General features: G+C 50.1%; 1 protein-coding gene across 1 annotated transcript; it reads right to left on the bottom strand.

Moving 5' to 3' along the window:
* Positions 1 to 1,522: 1,522 nt before the first annotated feature.
* On the bottom strand, positions 1,523 to 5,451 carry PTCRA (pre T cell antigen receptor alpha). Its single transcript, XM_004451345.5, has 3 exons — positions 4,238 to 5,451; positions 3,132 to 3,176; positions 1,523 to 2,488 (listed from the first exon to the last, which is right to left on the bottom strand). Exons 1-3 carry the CDS (start codon positions 4,767 to 4,769, stop codon positions 2,271 to 2,273), a joined length of 795 nt encoding a protein of 264 aa, XP_004451402.3. The 5' UTR covers positions 4,770 to 5,451; the 3' UTR covers positions 1,523 to 2,270.
* Between the last annotated feature and the right edge of the window lie 14,132 nt (positions 5,452 to 19,583).

Below are 19,583 nucleotides of genomic sequence, written 5' to 3'. Positions count from 1 at the left end.
GTGTTGTGAAAGTGATCCTTTCAACTGCTATGCTAGGATTCTCTTTTGTTGGGGAGCCCAAATTAACTAATCCTGGCAGTCTGTAAAATTTTCCGGCATTAATTTTCCTTGTAGTATGTAATCTCAGTCCCCTTTACTTGTTTGTGTTACTTATTTCTTTGGACAGTGAGCTTCCTGAGGGGACTTGGCTACTATTACCTTTCTCTTCCACCTCCCCAGCCAGAACAAGGTGCCTGGAACAAGGAAGTGCTCATTAGGACTCCAACCTGTCCTGTGAACAAGAGGGGGTATTCTCTCCATCTTTGGGGCTGCTCCAAGCTACCCTGAGCTCAGTGCTCTATGGACACACAGACCAAGGCTACTTCTCTGGGAAGTTGTCTGCAGATTGCATTTTTGCACATAAAACTCTGTTCCCCAGTGCCTTATTTCCTTCCCAGAGGCTGGATATTTATGCTATTTTATGAGGACTTAAAAGGCCCTTTGACTTGACATTTCCTGACCTTAGCTTCTTGGGTCAGTGATGAGGCCCTTTGGCTAGGCAGAGGCCGCAGTGTGTAGCATTCCACTTGGTTCTCTAAGCTTGCTAAGACTTGGAGGGAGGTGGAAGCGGCGCTCAGAGCTCGGCAGAGAGTCCTCCTGGGAGAGTCCAGTAAGCCAGCCACAGTGGGGATTCGGGGCAAGGTTGTGGAACTGGGGCAAGATGGGATTAAGGGAGAAGAAGCTTTAAGAAGCCCCAAATGGAAGCCTCTGAGAGGACATTTACTGAAGAATTAGTTTAGCAAGAGGCCTGGGTTGACAGCTGGGAAGGGATAGTGGTTGGAGAAAGTCTGAGTCTATAGCTGAAACCCTGGGACCCAGCCTTCTCAATCCCTCAATCTTTTTTTTTTAGGAGGTTTTGGGAATTGAACCCAGGACCTCATGCATGGGAAGCAGGTGCTCAACCACTTGAGCTACATCTGCTCCAGTCAATCCCTCAATCTTGTGTGTCAAGGAAGGCACGAGCCCTATGGTGATTGTGGACAGATTCAACCCTGAAGCTACAGGATCCCCTCCCTGAAGAAGCCAAAAAAAAAAAAAAAAGAGGACGGGGTATTTTCTTACAGGATGGCAAGAGATTGGAAGCAGAGGAGACAGTGAAGGTTTTTGTGGAACAGCAGTTGAGAGGAAACAGAGGCTCAGAAAAGCTGGGGGTGTCAATGACACCGTACATGAGGGGGGAATGTGGGAGCATAACCCCCCACCCTCACCTTGGAGAAGCCTGGAAATATACAAGAGCGGCGGAAGACAGATTGGGGGCCAAAGACCCAGCAGACTGGCGGTGCCAGGGGACGCCTGGATTCACTCGCGAAGGCACCCAAGGATTCTTGGCGTGATTACTGGAAGGGAACAAGGAACGCTCGGAATGGCTGGCTTTCCTGCCACAGCTGGAGAAGCGGGCACACGGGTTACCCTCCAGGGTGGGAGCCTCATATAGTATCAGTGCCAGAACCCCCTTAAGGAAGACACACACACACTCTCTGGCTCAGGGTTGATGCTCAATGAATATTTGTCAAATGAATAGTGACTGTTAATTGACCAGTGACGTGTAAGTTTGGCATTACCATCCACACTCTTGGCATTGGACGTGATCCCGTTACCTGGGAACCCAGGCCGTTCACTTCTGTCCAGTCTCTGTACAAGACTTCACATGGGGCGCAGCACCCCACCTTCCTGCGCTCCTGGGTTCTCTTGCCTGGCCTCTCACACAGGGTGGGCCGGAGTGAGGAGAGCGGGTGCTGGTGGGGCCAGCGGGGGAAGGAGACTGGGGTGGGACAGATTTCCGTCTGTCCCAGATTTCCGTCTCCTCTAAATCTGCCAAATTCCCTCCTCCCAGGGCAGAAATCAAAATAGTTTTCATCTGCTTGTGTAATTTAAGTTCTCCTTTAATTGTTCTCAGTTCTCATCACCTCAGATGTCTGCATGTCTGGTTCTGGGATCCTCCTCCTCCAGGGGCTCCCAGTCTGATGGGAGAGGCAGTCTTTTCCTTTAGAAAAAAATGAGGGAATAGGAGGGGGGAAGACAGGCCCAGCCCTGGGGAAGCTCCAGTCTGCAGGCGGCGGCAGGTCATAGACAAATGACCCGAGCGCCAGGCGCAGGCTCAGTGCGGGGAGAGCATCGCCTCCTCCCAGCCCGGACTCCCGGGCTCCCGGGCTCCGGATCTGGACGGTCCCGGGGCTGCGCGTGGTCCCTCCGTCCCTGCGGCGAAGGCCAGCGGGTGGGAAGCAGGGACTCTAGACCGGCGGAGGCGGCGGCAAGAGGAGGCAGTGGGTCCGCGGGGCCCTGGGCCGCGCGGGGAGCCCCGGGCACCCCGGGGGAGGCGCCGGGTCTGGGTGCGTGGGCGCCGCGCGCAGAGCGCGGAGGCGGCTGCAGGTCAGCAGCACGTCAAACAGCAGCAGTTTGAAGAGCAGCAGGCGCAGCGCCGCCAGCCGCAGGGCCCGGCTCGGCATCCCTGCGGAAGAAGGAGCGGGGTAGGATCCTCCTGGCTTGACTTCCGCCCCACCCAGAGGCTTGTCTCTGCCCTTGCCAGTCGTCCTTCCCTGTTTTGTTCTCCTCCTCCAGGAAAGTTCTTCCTGGTGTCTAACCTCAGTTCTTACTGGTAATAATAACAAATGTCTTCCTAGTCTTTCATTTTCTTTTATTCCCCAACAACCAGGGGGATAGAGGTCAGGCAGAGATTAGAATCTGATGCAGGGGAGTGTACTCAACTCAAAGTTCTCAATTTGGTCAGGAAGTCGAGCTGGACCGAAACAGGGATCTCATGACTCCCAGTCCAGTGCTCTTTCCACTACCCCAGACAGTCTCCCATTCCCACAAGGCTCTAATGCATGCACCATCCGTCTGGGGTGCCCAGGGAGAGCCTCCTCTTGGCTCTCAACGGCGTTGCTTCGCTGGTGCCCAGGGATCAGGCTGGAGTCCACCCCCGTATTACCCGAAGCCAGACTGAGGCCTAGGATGGCCATTGCCCCACCCCAGCCGGGCAGCCTCTTCAGGCGATACCTGCCTGCCCCCGTCAGGTCAGAGCCGGACACCCCAAGTTCCAGGGCCCGGGGGCCTGGCCTCCAGCCCCTCGGTCCCCCGTCCCCTGTACTCACCCCGCACAGGCTCCGGGATGCAGGTCCTCACTGAGGAAGCATCTCCTGTCAGCCAAAGAGAAGGGAGTGAGTCCTTGGGACGGCGCCTCCACGTGCCCAGTGCTGCCCAGGCCCAGAGCCGGGACAGCGACAAGCAGTGGGAGGCCCGAGCCACTTGCTGTGAGTGCTCTGAAGGTTCCAGACTTCCCTCCCTCCTGTCAGGCCCTGTCTGGGCCCCAGGGAGGCTGAGCTGCCTCAGCTCTGACACACGAGGAATCGATTCTCTTCACAGCGTCCTCCGGAAGGCTGGACGTTTATTCAGCAAACAGCCCCATGTGAAACGATGACAAAACTGAGGCAACCCAGGGAGAGGAGGTCAGTCAGCTGGTCAGTGACAGCGATAGCTGTCTTCAGACCCGCTACAGAACCCCCTGTGCCTCCATTTCCCTTCTGTAAAATGGGGGAAATAATAGGACCTACCTCCCAAGTGGAAAGGTTTAGTATAGTGCCTAGCACTGAGTAAACAGGCAGGACGTGATGGCCGTTTATTATTTTATTTTGTTATTATTATTTTTCTATCTGGTAGTGTCATCGTCTTTTTGGGGTGTCACTTCGCCGCGTGGGGGCCTGTGCCTCACCACGCAGGTCTGGAATGCCTTTTTTCTTTTTTTTTACCAGGACTTCCCCGGGGATCGAACCTAGGTCCTCCATATGGTAAATGGAAGTCAGTTGCTTGAGCCACAGTCGCTTCCCAGTTTATTTTTTTAATTATTGTATTTTCCTCATAGGGAGATAGATAGATGATGACAGATAGATAGATAGATAGATAGATAGATAGATAGATAGATAGGGCAATATATTTATCGGCCACAGGATTGAGGATGCATTATTATCTCTTGGAAGTCCAGTAGCAGACCCGAGATATGAAGCAGATATTACAGTCACAAACCCCAGGATTCACGGTCCTGAGGCCATCCTGCTCCAAGCATCATCCGGCCTGGAGGGTCTGCGCGTGGACCCCTACGTGCCCCCGTGGCCTGGCGCCTGCCCTCCCTCCCGCCATATCCCGGTTCCAGGGTGTACGGAGGGACAGAGAAGAGCCGCGGGGGCCCAGGCTGCACCCCCACCTGACAGCTGCAGGGGCTGTGTGCTCCAGCCACGGCCCCCGGCCCCCGGCCCGGTGTGGCACACCACAGGCCCCCAGGCTGCCAGCTCCCTGGAGGGGAGGGAGAGCTGAGCCAAGCCGGTCCAGGTGCCGTCCGCCGCGGGCGAGGGGCCGTAGGTGAAGGCGTCCAGCAAGCTGCCGTTGCCAGCCGAGAACCAGATGGGGCTGTCCAGGCCGGGCGGCGCCACGTCGAGCACCAGGCACACCACCAGGGTCTGCGGCTTCCCGTCCACCAGCAACGTGATCGGCGGGGCCAGGGAGGGGAAGGGCGTGGCGCGCACACCTGCAAGAGAGCATGCGCGTGGGGAGGCGGCGCTGGCTCCGTCCCCGCCCTCCCAAGCCAGGAGCTCACCTGGGACAGGCTTCTGGTCTCTGTCCATCCTCTTAGCCAGCCTGTCACCGCTCGTCCTTCCCTTCCTCCTTGCATTTACCTTCTTGCCCTCCATCTCTCCATCCACCCATCCACCCATCCTTGAATCCTTTCTTCCTTCCATCTACATCTGTATGTCGATCCATCATCTGTCGTACCTGAGCCCCTTTCTGTGCCAGGCACTAGGGATACAATATTGAGTAAGACACTGTCCCTGCCTGCAAGGAACTCCTGCCTTGGGAAGACAGATGCATGAACGAAATACCACGTTGTTCCAACACTGGAAGATTTGTTTACCTCTGGGGAGGAAAGGTAGAAAATTTAGGATCTGGAAGGAGATCAAAGGGGGGGCTTTAAATGTATCCATAACTATTTGTTATGTGGTTAACATCTGTTAGAGGTGGGTGAAGAATGCAAGGATGCTTGTATTATTTTCACTTCTTTTCTGTAAGTCTGTATTAGTTCATAATTTAAAAAACAAAAATAAGGCATATGGGTACTGCAAACATTTGTCCTGCATTTTCTGGAATAGTCCTGATTTTCCATACTCTTTTTCTTTTCAGTAAAGATGACATTTAATATATAACAGTGTTACTTTTCAATATCTGAGTATTTTTTCACGTAAGTAAAATCTCAAAGGTTAAAACCTACAAATAAATTTGCAGGATGTGTCAAGTGCAGCCCGGCTCAAGAAATGCTCTAGTATGCGGGGGGAGTCTGGTGGGGAAGTGGAGGTCAAATAACTGACCCGGGAGCATGTGCCTGGTAAATAATCCAGTTAGACTTTGAACTCAGATCTGTATGACTCGCAATCCCATGCTTATTCACAGAGATCACCCTACCTGGAAAGATGACCAAGATTTGGCCCCATTGACTCCTTCACTTAATTTACTGTATCTCAATTGTTGCATTGATATAATGGGGATAATAACAGCCCAGTAAAAGTGTTGTAAAGAGTAAAGGTCATAAATGTAAAATGGCCCGACATTATCATGATTATCAATAGTAATATTAGAATTAATATTAATAAGGTATTGCAAAGGAAGGCTGGGAGTGAGCTCCGCGCCCCTCAAGTCCCGGAGACTTTTCAGCTGTACTGATAGAGACACTCTCCAGGTTGAGTTCAGCTTCCACCTCCTCCTTGTACCCTCTCAGGATCGCTCCCACTCACCCTGGTTGCTCCCTTCCCAGAGTTCAGGCCTCTTGCCATGAACTCTCCTGCTCCACCCGGGCGTAGTTTATCTCCCTGGGGAGAGAGAGCGCCTGTGACGTGCTGGGGGCCGGCGGCACGGCAGCAGATCAAGGAGAATTCCTGGCGCAAAGGCCAAGGGTCTCCCCTGCCACACACACACCCGTGCCAACACGCACATGCTTCTAGATGAAGCTGGAGGTGTTGCCGCAAAACATTAGCGAAGCTCCAGCTTTGAGTTTTGAAGGGCTGGGGGTAGAAACCTTGGACATCACCAAGAGCCCACTGTGATATGGGGGATCTGGGAGTGAGTGTGACCCTGAGCGCTGGCGGAGCGGGGCTCCCTGAGGGAAGGGGCTGACGGGGCGGGAAGGACAGCAGGGGACCGCACGATGCTGCCCATGTCCCACCTCCACATCACGAAGGCAGCCCTGGCTGCCCTGTCCCCAAAGCCCGGGGCCACGCATCCAGCTTGCTCTTATTTCTCTATCCCTCCAAGAGGTGGCCGACTTCCCCGCCGGTGCAGTGGGTGCTGGGAGCAGGACTTGGGGCCCCACGACCAGAGCGAGGCGGCGGAGGGGCGGAGGGAAAAGGGATAGTGGGCTTCTGTTGGACTCCCCCCAGGGGGCCCCAAATTGCTGCTGTTCTGCCCCCTGCATGCCACCCACCCCGAGGGAGGCCCCGAATGAGCGGGTGGGCTTGGGGTGACCAAAGGGAGACAGGAGGGGGCTCACCTGCAGGCAGGGCTGGACATCCGAGGGCCAGGAGAAGCAGCGGCCACGGCCCGGCCATGGCCCCCCGAGAGGAGGCAGGGCCCAGCTGCAGACCGAGGCGCGGGCTGGCGGAGGAGGTGCCCGCAAGCCCCCCTCCCAGGCCGCAGCCCCAGCTGCAGCCCAGCTGCTCCACCACGCAGCCGTTTCCCGGGGCGAGGGGCCCCTCCCACCCCGAACCCAAAACCAATCCTTTCTCACGGGCCAGCGTCCTCAGGTGCCATTCCCACACCAGGAGCCAGATGCCCCCTCTCCCTCCTGTCTTGAGAACACTCCACAGTCTGCAAAGCTTTTTCCTGGTGACTGGCCCTGGGAGAGAGCAGCTACAATCTACAGGACACACAGGGCACCAGGCAGTGTGTCAGGGGCTTGACATACAGCACTTCATTTGATCTTTTCAACCACTCTGAGTTCTATTCACAGATGAGGCAATGGAAGCTCAGAGAGGTTGAGTGATCTGCCCAAGGACACACAGCCAGCAGATGGCAGAGCCAAAGCTTGAACTCTTTCCTGATGACTGGCCTTAGCATAACTCAAAAGAGGCCCAGTAAACTTCTCCCCATGTTGTTACAAGCTCCTTATTAAACTAAACCTTATAATTGTCATTTTCAATGGCTCCATTAAATTTCAGCAATAACTCTCATTTTGACCCTGAAATTTCACATCTAGGCATATACCCTAATGAAATAAAGAGTTCAATCATTCTAAAACAAAGCTTTATACACAAAAATGTCCTTTGAAGTATTATTTTTTAAAAAGAAAGAAATTGGAAACAACCTCAATGTCTACCACTAGGATCAGGGTTAAATGAATTAAGGTTTAGTGCATTTATATTAGTGGATTTTATGCTGTAGCATTTAAAATCACATTTCCAAAAAATGTCTAATGCCTTATGATGTAGAATAGTTTGGTTAGGAGGGTGGGCTGTGAAGTTGGATACTTGGATTTCAATGCTGATTTCATCACTTAGTAGTTTTACGGCTTTCAGCAAATTACTTACTTCCCTGATCCTCAATTGCCTCATCTGTCAAATGAGGATATTAATATCCCAAAGAGGTCTTGTCAGAATTAAACAAAATAGTCCATTAAGAGGGCTTAGCATAGTTCTTTATACATAGTAAGAAGTCATAAATGTTCTCTCCTTATACATGTGCATATGTAGTTACATACAACAGAAAGTTTAAAATACAAATCTAAATAGAAAACATAGACCCAATTTTGTATAAGAAATTATTTTGCATAAATATTCCTGGAAGGAAGCAGACCAAATGTTAGCAATGGTTATTTCTGTCTATTCGGATTTTGGATAGTTTTTACTTGCATCTTTATAATAGTTTATTTCTCAACATTTCTACAGTGAACTGTATTATTTTAAAGATCAGGAAAATAAACATTATTAAAAAATAAAACCACAGGTGTGCCATAGTTCATTTAGCTATTCCTTTATTGTTAGATTTTGGGTTTTCCAATTTGGGGCAATGACTATCTTTGTGCATAAAATCTTCTCCAGATATATACTTATTTTCTTAAAATTATTAATTCCCTAAAATTATTGGCTTAAAGGCCTCAGCATTTTAAGTCTCCCTAATACACATCTGTTATACTAATTTATGTTCCATCATATTTTAATCAGTTAAAAATGGTATCCTTCTCTGATTATGACAGTTTCCCATTTAGTTTCTTTTTCTGTATTGTCAGTTTATCACTTTCTTCACTTCTTAGTGCCTTTCTTACCAATTTTGTAAGCGCTTTTGCATATTAAAAATATCAGTCCTTTGTGTAGCAATTGCTGCAGCCTTTTCCCCAATTCATAGACTCCTTTTAATTTCACTTTTTAAAAACAGTGTTTCATTTGTTTGTTTATTTACTTTTTGTTCTGTATGAACCAACATATCCATCTTTCCCATTGGGATTTATTTCATACCTTTTATTTTTATTTTTTTAAATTATTTATTTATTTTTTTAAATTACATTATGAAAAATATGAGGTCCCATTCAACCCCACCGCCCCCGCCCCCCACTTCCCCCACAGCAACACTCTCTCCCATCATCATGACACATCCATTGCACCTGGTAAGTTCATCTCTGAGCATCACTGCACCCCATAGTCAATGGTCCACATCATAGCCCAGACTCTCTCACGTTCCATCCAGTGGGCCCTGGGGGGATCTATAATGTCCCGTAATTGTCCGTGAAGCACTATCCAGGACAACTCCACGTCCCGAAAACGCCTCCACATCTCATCTCTTCCTCCCATTCCCCACACCCAGCAGCCACCATGGCTACCGTTCCCACACCCATTCCACATTTTCTCTGTGGACATTGGATTGGTTGTGTCCATTGCACATCTATGTCAAGTGAGGTCTTAGATTCCATATGGGTACTGGATGCACTCCTCCCGCTTCCAGTTGTAGACACTCTAGGCTCCATGTTGTGGTGGTTGACCTTCTTCAACTCCATGTTAGCTGAGTGGAGTAAGTCCAATAAATCAAAGTGTAGGAGCTGAAGTCTGTTGAGGCTCTGGGCCTGGGTGTCATATTATCAGTCCAGAGATTCAAATCCCCTACATATATCTTAAACCCAGCACCGACTACAATTCCAATAAAGTAGCATGCAAGTCTTGTGAAAAGAGATTCCCTCTGAGTCCAATTCCATCACGCAGAAACACCAGGTCCAAAGAAGGGCTATCTGTCATGGCAGTGAACCCCTTCTGCCATGACCATAGAACCCGTGGGTCTCTTTATCCCTCAAAAGAACCAATACCTGGGGTTGTATCTACCTTATCTGTCTCTTAGACTCTGTTCAGTTGTACATAGGGGTATTCCTTCTGACAACCTCCAGACTCTTTTTTAGAGACTCACAGCCTTATAATCTCATTTCTCCTTTCCATTTCCCCCTTACATTAGGTCAAACAGCTTCCCGAAGTCATGTTATTATATGTAGACAGGTATATTCTGCTGTTCCGCATTGAATCTTTGATTCAAGGTCATTTTCTAGTTGCTTCTTCAGCTGGTATGTGGTAGTGATCCCTCGGTGCCAGGGAGGCTCATCCCCGGGTGTCATGTCCCACGCTGGGGGGAATGCATCGCATCTACACGCTGAGTTTGGCTGTGAGAGTGGCCACTTTTGAGTAACATGCAGGCTGTCAGGAGGAAACCCCCAGGCACAATGCTACTCTAGGCCTTGTTCTTATTGCAGGTGTATAGGCTCAAAAGTGTAACCATTAGTATCACGAGCCCACTGTTGGGCCCTCCTTCCTTCCTGGTTCTTGCCGTTGCACCTGGAGGATTGCCGCTGCTCTCCCAGGGCCCACAACAGTGACCCCCCGGCCAGGAGCCCAGTACCCCCCCAGCTGTTGTTTTTGTTTCCACTATGAGTATATATAGACATTACCATATACCCTGGGCATATTATTTCATACCTTTTAAACCTAGAAAATACCCCCTCCTCTAGAGAATTGATACATTCTCATATTTTTCATATGGTTTAATTTTTCTGCTCACTTTTAACTATATGTCAGGAATTAGTTTTGGTGTATGGGAGACGATATGCCTTTGAATTACATTTTTTTCCCCTTCCTTAATTTTTTTTTAATTAAAATTTTTAAAAAAATTTATTCCTCTCCCCTTCCCTGCCCCCAGTTGTCTGCTCTCTGTGTGCATTTGCGGTGTGTTTTTGTGTCTGCTTGTATTCTTGTCAGAGGCACCTGGAATCTGTGTCTCGTTTTGTTGCGTCATCTTGCTGCATTAGCTCTTCGTGTGTGTGCAACACTATTCCTGGGCAGTCTGCACTTTTTTCGTGCTGGGCAGCTCTCCTTATGGGACACACTCCTTGCGCGTGGGGCTCCCCTACGCAGGGGACACCTCTGTGTGGCAGGGCACTCCCTGCACGCATCAGCACTGTGCATGGGCCAGCTCCACATGGGTCAAGGAGGCCCGGGGTTTGAACCCTGGACCTCCCATGTGGTAGGCAGACACCCTATCCATTGGGCCAAATCCGCTTCTCTCCTTAAACTTTTTATTTTGAAATAATTTCAAACTTACAGGACAGTTGCAAAAATCATATAAAACCCATACAGAGGAACTCCAGCATACCCCCCAGAACCAGATCCACCAATTTCAGTTATTTTGCAACATTTGTCATTTCATTTCTATCTATCCATCTATTTATCTATTTATTAAGCTTTTGAGAATAGATTGTGCACATCATGCTTCTTTTTTTTTTAAGATTTATTTTATTTATTTCTCTCCTCTCCCCCCCATCCCAGTTGTCTGTTCTCTGTGTCCATTTGCTGTGTGTCCTTCTGTGTCCACTTCTATTCTTGTCAGTGGCACCCAGAATCTGTGTCTCTTTTTGTTGCATCATCTTGCTGTGTCAGCTCTCCGTGTGTGCAGCGCCACTCCTGGGCAGGCTGCACTTTCTTTTGCACTGAGGCTCTCCTTACGGGGCGCACTCCTTGCGCATAGGGCTCCCCTATGTGGGGGACACCCCTGCGTGGCACGGCACTCCTTGTGCGCATCAGCACTGCTCATGGGCCAGCTCCACACGGGTCAAGGAGGCCCGGGGTTTGAACCTCCGACCTCCCGTGTGGTAGACGGACGCCCTATCCGTTGGGCCAAGTCCGCTTCCGGACATCATGCTTCTTGAACACATAATACTTCCTGCTACTTTTCCTAAGAACAAGGATGTTCACTTACATAACCACCTTAAGGACAGTTACCAAGTTCAAGAACTTTAACTGTATACACTTTAAGGTCTGTATTCCAACTTTTTTTCATATGCCCCATCAACTGTTCGGTTCCGTAGTGCAGTGGTTATTCCGGCTGCCTCGCATATGTCCCAGCATGTCCCTCTGAGCCTTTTCTCCTCCAGTATTAGATCCAATCAAGGATCACGTATTGCTCTTAATGGTCATTGTCTCTTTAGTTGCTCCTCTTTTAAAAAATTGTGGAAACATACATACAAAATAAAATTTCCCTTCTCAGCCACTCCCAAGCATACAATTCAGCGGCATCAATCACAGACACAGGGCTGTGCCACCCTCACCGCCCTCCCTTACCAGAATTCCCCCCCCATTATGCATTAACGCCCCGCTCCTCCCAACCTGTGCTCGCCTTTCTAGCTCTCTGAGTTTGCATTTCCTAGCTATTTCAGACACGTGCAATCAAACAGTATGGGTCTCTGAATTACTGTGGTTTTTTTCCCCCCGGTCAAAACGCCAATCAGTTGTCCCAGGATTATTTCCTGGACAATCCTTGTTCCCATTAAGGGCGACGCGGCCTTCATTACGTGGAATCCCTTTTACGTGGGCGGCTGTTCCTTCCTGGCTCGGGCCCTCAGTATTCTCGCCAGGCCCGCTGTGTTTGTCTGGCCGGTGGTTGTAGCCACCGAGTCCTTGCGCTCCGATGACTTCCCGGGCGAACCCGCGGGGCGCGGGGCTGCTGCCCCCCTCTCCCGCCCGGGCGCGCGGAGGGCTCGGCGGGCGCCACGTGCGCGCTGGGGCGCCCGCCCAGGGGGGCGCAGAGCCGCGGTGGGTTCCCGCCGGGAGGGGGAGGGAGGGAGGCAGGTGTCCCTAACGACTCTCCTGTCCTCCAGCCTGGGAGGTGCAGGCCCGGGCTCGTGACCACATTACAGCTGGGGTGGGGGTGGGGGTGGGTAGGGGTGGGGGGTGGTCGGGGGGGCGGGACCCTCTGCCCTCTTTCGGGTTTCAAGACCTTTCCAGGATCCGAGGACAGCAAGATGTCCCGGCGCCGGCCACGTCCCGCGGCCGCAGCTCCCCTGGCGTTCGCCCACTTCCAGCTCCAGGCCCCGGAAGGCCGCGCCGCAGCTCGGCCTGGACGCTTTCCTAGCCTGCCCCTCGCGTCGGTCCCCTTTTGCCAGGAGCCCCGGGGATCCCACACCCTTGGTGCCCTCGCCTGCGGATGCAGGCGCCTTCCAGCCCTGCACCCGAGGCCGCCGGCCGCGCTGGCCGTGGGCGAGCACGTTCCTTTCCCCGGGCTCCTCCGCAGGACCGAGCCAGTCCTTCGCCAGCTGGCTGCGGTGAGCCAGGCCCGGGTCACAGACGTCTCACCTAAGGAGACCCCACGAAGCCTTATCATCCACTGTGAAGCTCAGAAAAGCAAAGCTCTGCGACTGGAGGTGGGGCTCAGTTCATTTCAGAGATGCGCCCTGGGGAGAATTAAACGTGAGTGTCTGCCCCAGTGCCTGGAGCACCTAGTAGGTGCTCAGTCTACATTATCCCTCTCCTTGCTCTTTTCCTTTTCACGGGTGCAGGGATAACACCAGAGCCTACTTAAGCTGAAATCAATCACACAGAATATGAAAACGGAAATTAAGTAAAAGTAGCAGTAGAGAGGATTGCTGATATTACCAAATAATTACCAATTGTAAATCTGACATACTCATTGAAAGGTGTCAACCAGAGGGGCGAATTGGGGTCAATATGTGTGCACTGTACAAAAATATCAAGTAGAATTCTCTACCTGTAATATTGGTGGGGCACCCATTCCACTTATCAAATAAAAATCTACAGTGTTATTTATAATAACAAATTAGAAGCACCTAAATGCCCAATGATAAGGAAATTGCTAAATATACTATGGTGCTTCAATATGGTAAAATATTATGCAGGCCTTAAAATGTCCATTCATCCTTTCATTCAATAACATTTATTGGTCCTGTATTTTATGCCAGAAATTGCACTGGGGATAAAAAGACAAATAAGGAAAAGTACTTTAGATGATGCTTGAGCCAATTTTTGATTCTTTCCGAAAAGCTTGGAATGACATGGAAGAATGTTTCTGTTATGATGTTAATAAAAAAAGATTGGGAGTGGTTCCATTTTTACTGGTGAGTGGATGTGGCTCAAGTGGTGAGTGCCAGGTTGTGGGCCATCCTGGATTTGGTCCCCAGGGTCTCTTAAAAACAACAACAACAACAACAACAAAAACCACAAAGAACAAGCAAACTAAAAAAAAAAACTCAGCGAAGCCCATGTGACTCAGTGGTCGAGGCTGGTTTCTCAATGTGAGGTCCAGGGTTCAATACCTGACCCCTGTAACAAAATTAACAAAAATTCATAAAAAATGATTGGAACCTCTTTATATACATATATATTTTAAAGATTTATTTTTTATTTATTTCTCTCCCTTTCCCCATCTGCTCACCTCCCCCGCCCCACTTGTCTGCTCTCTGTGTCCATTCGCTGTGTGTTCTTCTGTGTCCACTTATATTCTTGTCAGTGGCACTGGGAATCTGTGTCTCTTTTTGTTGCGTCAGCTCTCCGTGTGTGTGGCACCACTCCTGGGCAGGCTGCACTTTTTTTGCTCTGGGCAGCTCTCCTTGTGGGGCACACTCCTTGAGCGTGGGGCTCCCCTTCACAGCAGACACCCCTATGCAGGGGACACCCCTGCGTGGCAGGGCACTCCTTGCACGCATCAGCACTGCACGTGGGCCAGCTCATCACACGGGTCAGGAGGCCCTGGGTTTGAACCCTGGACCTCCCATGTGGTAGGCAGATGCTCTATCCATTGAGCCAATCTGCTTTCCTCTTATATTTTTAATGTAACATTTTTTGTGATCTATGTATCTTCAAAAAATACAATTAAAAAAAAGAGAAAAAAAAAGATTTGGAAGTGGATGTGGCTCAAGTAGTTGGGCGCCCGCCTTCCACATGGGAGGTCCTGGGTTTGGTCCCCCGTGCCTCCTAAAGGAGACAAGCAAGACAGTGAGTTGAGGGAAGCAGATGCGGCTCAGTTGATAGAGCATCCGTCTACCATAAGGAGGGTCCAGGGTTTGATCCTGAGGGCCTCCTGGCCTGTGTGGTGAGCTGGCCCACGCACAGTGCTGCTGCGCGCAATAAGTACCGTGCCATGCAGGGGCGCCCCCGTTTAGGGTGTGCCCAGCAAGGAGAGCCACCCCACGTGAAAAAAGTATAGCCTGCTCAGGAGTGGCGCCTCACACATGGAGAGCTGACTCAGCAAGATGATGCAACAAAAAATAGACGCAGTTTCCCAGTGCCAGCAGATAATGCAAGCGGACACAGAAGAGCACACAGTGAATGGACACAGAGAGCAGAAAATGGGGGGGGGGGGGGGAGAGAAATAAATAAAATAAATCTAAAAAAAAAAGACAGCAAGCCAATGCAACAGGCTGGTGTGGCAATAAATAAAATAACAAAAATAAATCTAAAAACAAAAAGTAAAAATGTGCATGTAGTGTGATCGTAGCTGTGTAAGAATCTCATGCATGGGAAAAGAAAATGAAAGGAAACACACCTGCATTGTGTCTTAAACAGAATCCTATTCAAAGTGTATACCTCTGGGGGAAGCAGATTCGGCTCAACTGATAGAGGGTCTGCCTACCGTATAGGAGGTCCAGGGTTCAAACCCAGGGCCTCCTTTCCCATGTGGTGAGCTGGTCCACGTGCAGTACTGATGTGTGCAAGGAGTGCCATGCCACACAGGGGTGCCCTCTGCATAGGGGAGAGCCACGCACAAGGAGTGTGCCCCTCTAGGAGAGCTGCCCCGCATGAAAAAGCACAGCCTGCCCAGGAGTGGCGCTGGGCACATGGAGAGCTGATGCAGCAAGATGACACAGCGAAAAGAGACACAGATTCCCGGTGCCTCTGACAAGAATGCAAGTGGACAAAGAAGAACACACAGCAAATGGAACAGAGCAGACACGGGGCGGGGGGAGGGGTGCGGGGGGGGGGGGGGAGAAGGAGAGAGAAATAAAAAAATTAATCTGAAAAAAAAGCGTATATCTCTGATAAGTGATTCTGTGAAATCCAAAGGTTCTCAGGATTCCCAAAAACTCAAGAACGTGAAATATTCTGAGTCCTGAAGAGCTGTGATATTCAGCAGGGAAGAAGGAACATACCTGCAGTGCAGAAAGAGTGGGAGGACAATTTCAGGTCAAGCGGAGGCAGCCTTGGCTGGCCTAGATTGGAGGCATTTTCCCTCACCCAGATGGCTGTGACTGAGACTACTTCTTGTCCCCAAATATCTACTTTTTCTCTTAGTTAATTTTTAACTGGGTCCATGGCCACTCAGAAGAGAGACTACATTTATCAGTGTCTCTGGAAGCTAGGGGTGGCTGTGTGAGTCAGTGCTGACCAATGGGCTGTGGGCAGGCGTGTCACCTGTGACTTCTGGCAAGTGTCTGTAAAGGAAGTGCTATAGTCTAACCAATTACCCCCAAATTCAGTAGTTTAAGACAAGAAACATTTAGTATCTCACTTTCTGAAGGTCAGAAGTCTGGGAGTGGCTTTGCCGGGTGGTTCTGGTTCAGGGTTTCTCAGGAAGGGTGTATTAGTCAGTCAAAAGGCGTGCTGATGCAAAATACCAGAAATTGGTTTTTACAAAGGGTACTTATTTGGGGTAGGAGCTTACAGATACCAGGCCGTAAAGCATAAGTTACTTCCCTCACTAGTCTATTTGGAGCAAGATGGCTGCCCACGTCTGCGAGGGCTCAGGCTTCCTGGGTTCCTACACTCCTGGGGCTTGCTTTCCTCTGGGTTCAAGGTTCTGTCCTTCCTGGGGCTGGCTTCTCTTTCCTCTGCATGCTGATTTCCTGGAGCTCCAGCTTAAGTCTTCGGCATCAAACTCCAACATCAAAACTACAACATCAGAAACCCTTAACTCTGTCCTTTGCCACACTCAACGCCCTAATCCTAACTCAATCAAGCCCAGGTACAGATCAGATTACAAGCATAATCCAATATTTCTTTTTGGATTTCATCAATAATATTAAACTGCTACAAAGGGGCAGTCAAGATTTGGGCTGGGACTGGCATCATCTGAAGGTCTGCCTGGGGCTGAGAATCTGCTTCCAAGATCTCCAAATCTCCTGAGTCCAAGGTTATGGGAATGGGTAACAAAAATTCTCCCAGAGGGTTATTAGATTTTAGGTGTCATAGTGAGGTTGCCACTGCCACCCGTGCGTCTTGGTTTTATATGATCCTGGTGATGGTTTTAAGCATACACCGCATCCTGGAGCTGTGCACCCTCACCTTGTAAAGGGCAGTCTTCAGCTACACTGTAACTGAACCCTCAGCAGGCCAATCGCCATTCTGTCAAGCCAGTGGCTTCTGGGTGGTGGGGCACGTAGCAAACACCAGTGAATTCCATGGTGTGAACTCATTCGTACATTTCTTTGACTATAAAACATGGACCCTTGTTGGAGGCAGTGTTATGAGCAATGCTGGGCTGACGGATAAGGTCTTTTGTAAGCCCATGAATGATGGTGCTGACAGAAGCACCTTGGGCAGAGAAGGCAAATCCATACCTGGAATTTGGGTCTACCCTTGTGAGGATAAATTAAAGCCCCCTCCATGGCCAAGCAATCCTCAACCAGGTGAGAAGGGAGCCCAGTCCAAGCCTCGGGGTCGACCTCTGTTGTAAGTAGGTTGGACATTTAGCACTGACCACAGCCAGATCAGCTTTGGGGAGGGGATGACTATGTTACTGAGCCAAAGCAGATTTTCCTCCCTGCTGCCACAACCATTGAGCAAGCTCTGTGGTGCTGGGAAAAGAGGCCGACCATTGCCCACAGCGCTACCACCGTTGAGCCCCATGAATGTTGTGGGTCATTGCTTCCACCTTCCTTAGGCTGTTAAGCACCACTCCCTGGCCTTTACACTGCCGTGATACTGTTATTCTCATGAACTCAGGGAGTCCAGCTCCATGGCAGTGTCCCCCACTGTCATCTCTAACCTACAGGTGATGCTGATACCTCTCATCGATGCATTTCTTACTGCTTTGGTAAAGAGCCCCTTAAAAACATGGGGTTAGAGTTAGCTAAGCAAATTGCAGATAATTGTTGCCATCCAGCTATCCTCATCTTCCTGACACTGTGGATTCCTTCCCCTACGGTATGCCAGGGAAGTGCTGGCATTTCAACTTCATTGATTGTAAGCTACCATTAAGCCTAGGCTTTCATTAGCCAACCGCAGCAGGCTATTACTGCCCCTCCCAGGGGCTCAAGTCAACACATTAAGTCCCAGATCCTGAGTGAGCATCCATGGCAATGCCTTTGGCCAAATTGAGCATTGCATTCCATCCTCCTTGGACTGCTTCCCTTAGAACTCATTCCCACACATGCTCCCATGGCCCCTGTCAAGGTGGATTGGCAAGGTCTGTAACCAGGCGTTCTCCCCTCAGAGCGGGCCTTGTGCCTCTCCACCTGGGCTCTGCTAGGATCTAACTCATGATGGGCCTGGAGCCCAGGAAGGATGGGAGAGGGTTCTGAGGTTGATTTTCTGGGAGGCAGGCGCCATACAAGAGGGGGTTGTCTCCATAGACAAGAGAATTTCGGGTCAATTTGGGGGTTCAAAGTTCTCAGCCTCATCAGTGTCTGCCCAAATGTCCCCATTGCCCCTCAGGGTCTCACTCCTTCCCCTTCTATGCCCTTACTTTAGTGTGAGAGTGACCTGGGCATCTAATTAGCTGCCCTGTGACTACATAAGATGGGGAATTCCTTCAAGCTACCGTTAAGGGCTTCTGATTTTTCACTCACATTCTCCATCAGACATTTATAACTTTCAGTTCTCCTTTCCCGTTTGCCTTCCTTGTGCTATCAGAAGAGGCCAAATGACTCTATAATCTTTATAATCACTATTGTCACCATAGCAACTAAGAGCCACAGCCACTCCAGCTCCCCACCCCTCCCCCTACACCTCAATCTATGCCACCCCCAGTGATAATTTGAATAATGGTGATACTTTTACATGCCATTGATTACCTGGGTGCGTTTCCCCCTTGGCAAGGAAGCTTGCCTTGCACTCTTGGATCTACGGCCAATCCAATCCCAGAATCTTGTTTTTTTTTCCTCCCCCTCCCCCCGCCCTGCTGTTTTTGCTGTTTTTGTTGTCTGTGTCCATTTGCTGTGTCATCTTCTGTGTCCATGTTCCTTTTTGTCTTCTCATTTTCTCCTCTAGGATTCACCAGGATTTGTTCCTTGAGACCTCCGATGTGGAGAGAGTTTCTCTGTCACTTGCACCCTCTCAGTTCCTGGTTTCCATTGCATCTCACCTTGACTCTCCCCGTTGTCTCTCTTTGGTTGCGTCATCATCTTGCTGCGTGGCTCACTTGGGGGCGCTGGCTTGCCGTTCAGGCACGCCTTTATCAGGAGCTACAGAGATTGTACCCGGGTCCTCCCATATGGTAGACAGAAGCCCAATCACTTGAGCCACATCCGCTTCCCAGATTCCTGCTTTTAGAGTCAGTTTCCTGTGGTCACTTCTGGGACCAATTCCAGTATTGGTAAGTCTGGGCTGGAAACATGACACACTTAGGTTGGGTAATTTGAGGAAACTTCAGTAAAGGAACTATTGACAGAAGTGTGGGCAGGGTGAAGGGAAGTCCCAAGGAACAGTGCAGCACCTAGAGCTAAGAACTGGCCTGAAGAGGAGAGAGAGGGAGAATTGTCAGGACCCCAAAGCCAGAGACCTACTTGGAGAGCACCCTACCAGCCAGCCAGTGCTGACCCCACAAGCTCCTGACTTCTTGGTATTTTAACTCCTACTGCTGGGGCAGACCCAAACCCAGAAGCCAGAGGGTGAGGGAGTGCACTGTAGTCATCCTTGGAGGCTAAGTGGACAAGGTGGAGAGAGGATCTGGAGGGGTGAGCAGGAAGAGATCCATAATAATCACTCATCTGATAAGAATACAAATGCCACCTTTGTTGAGCATCATTCATTATCCCACTGATCTGGGGAACACTCCTGCGAGGCAGGCACTATCATCACCTCCTTTTATAGATGGGCATAGATGAGTCCCGCAAGTTGTAAGTACTAGAGGTGGGATTGGGACCCAGGTTCAGTCTAGCTCTAGAGCCAGGTTTGGGCCAGCACAGCAGGCTGACGTTTGACATGAGAGCATCTTGTATGCATGTGTGTACTCATAAGATCAAATACCAGTTTAATGTATGGGTTCCTTATTTCAGGCGACACCTAACACTGTTACCACACCAGGGGCCA

The sequence above is a fragment of the Dasypus novemcinctus genome, chromosome 11 (genome assembly GCF_030445035.2).
Source record: "Dasypus novemcinctus isolate mDasNov1 chromosome 11, mDasNov1.1.hap2, whole genome shotgun sequence".
In the NCBI taxonomy this organism is placed as follows: Eukaryota; Metazoa; Chordata; class Mammalia; order Cingulata; family Dasypodidae; genus Dasypus; species Dasypus novemcinctus.
The sequence above is the reverse complement of the archived record's forward strand: the minus strand, read 5'-3'. Positions and strand labels throughout refer to the sequence as shown.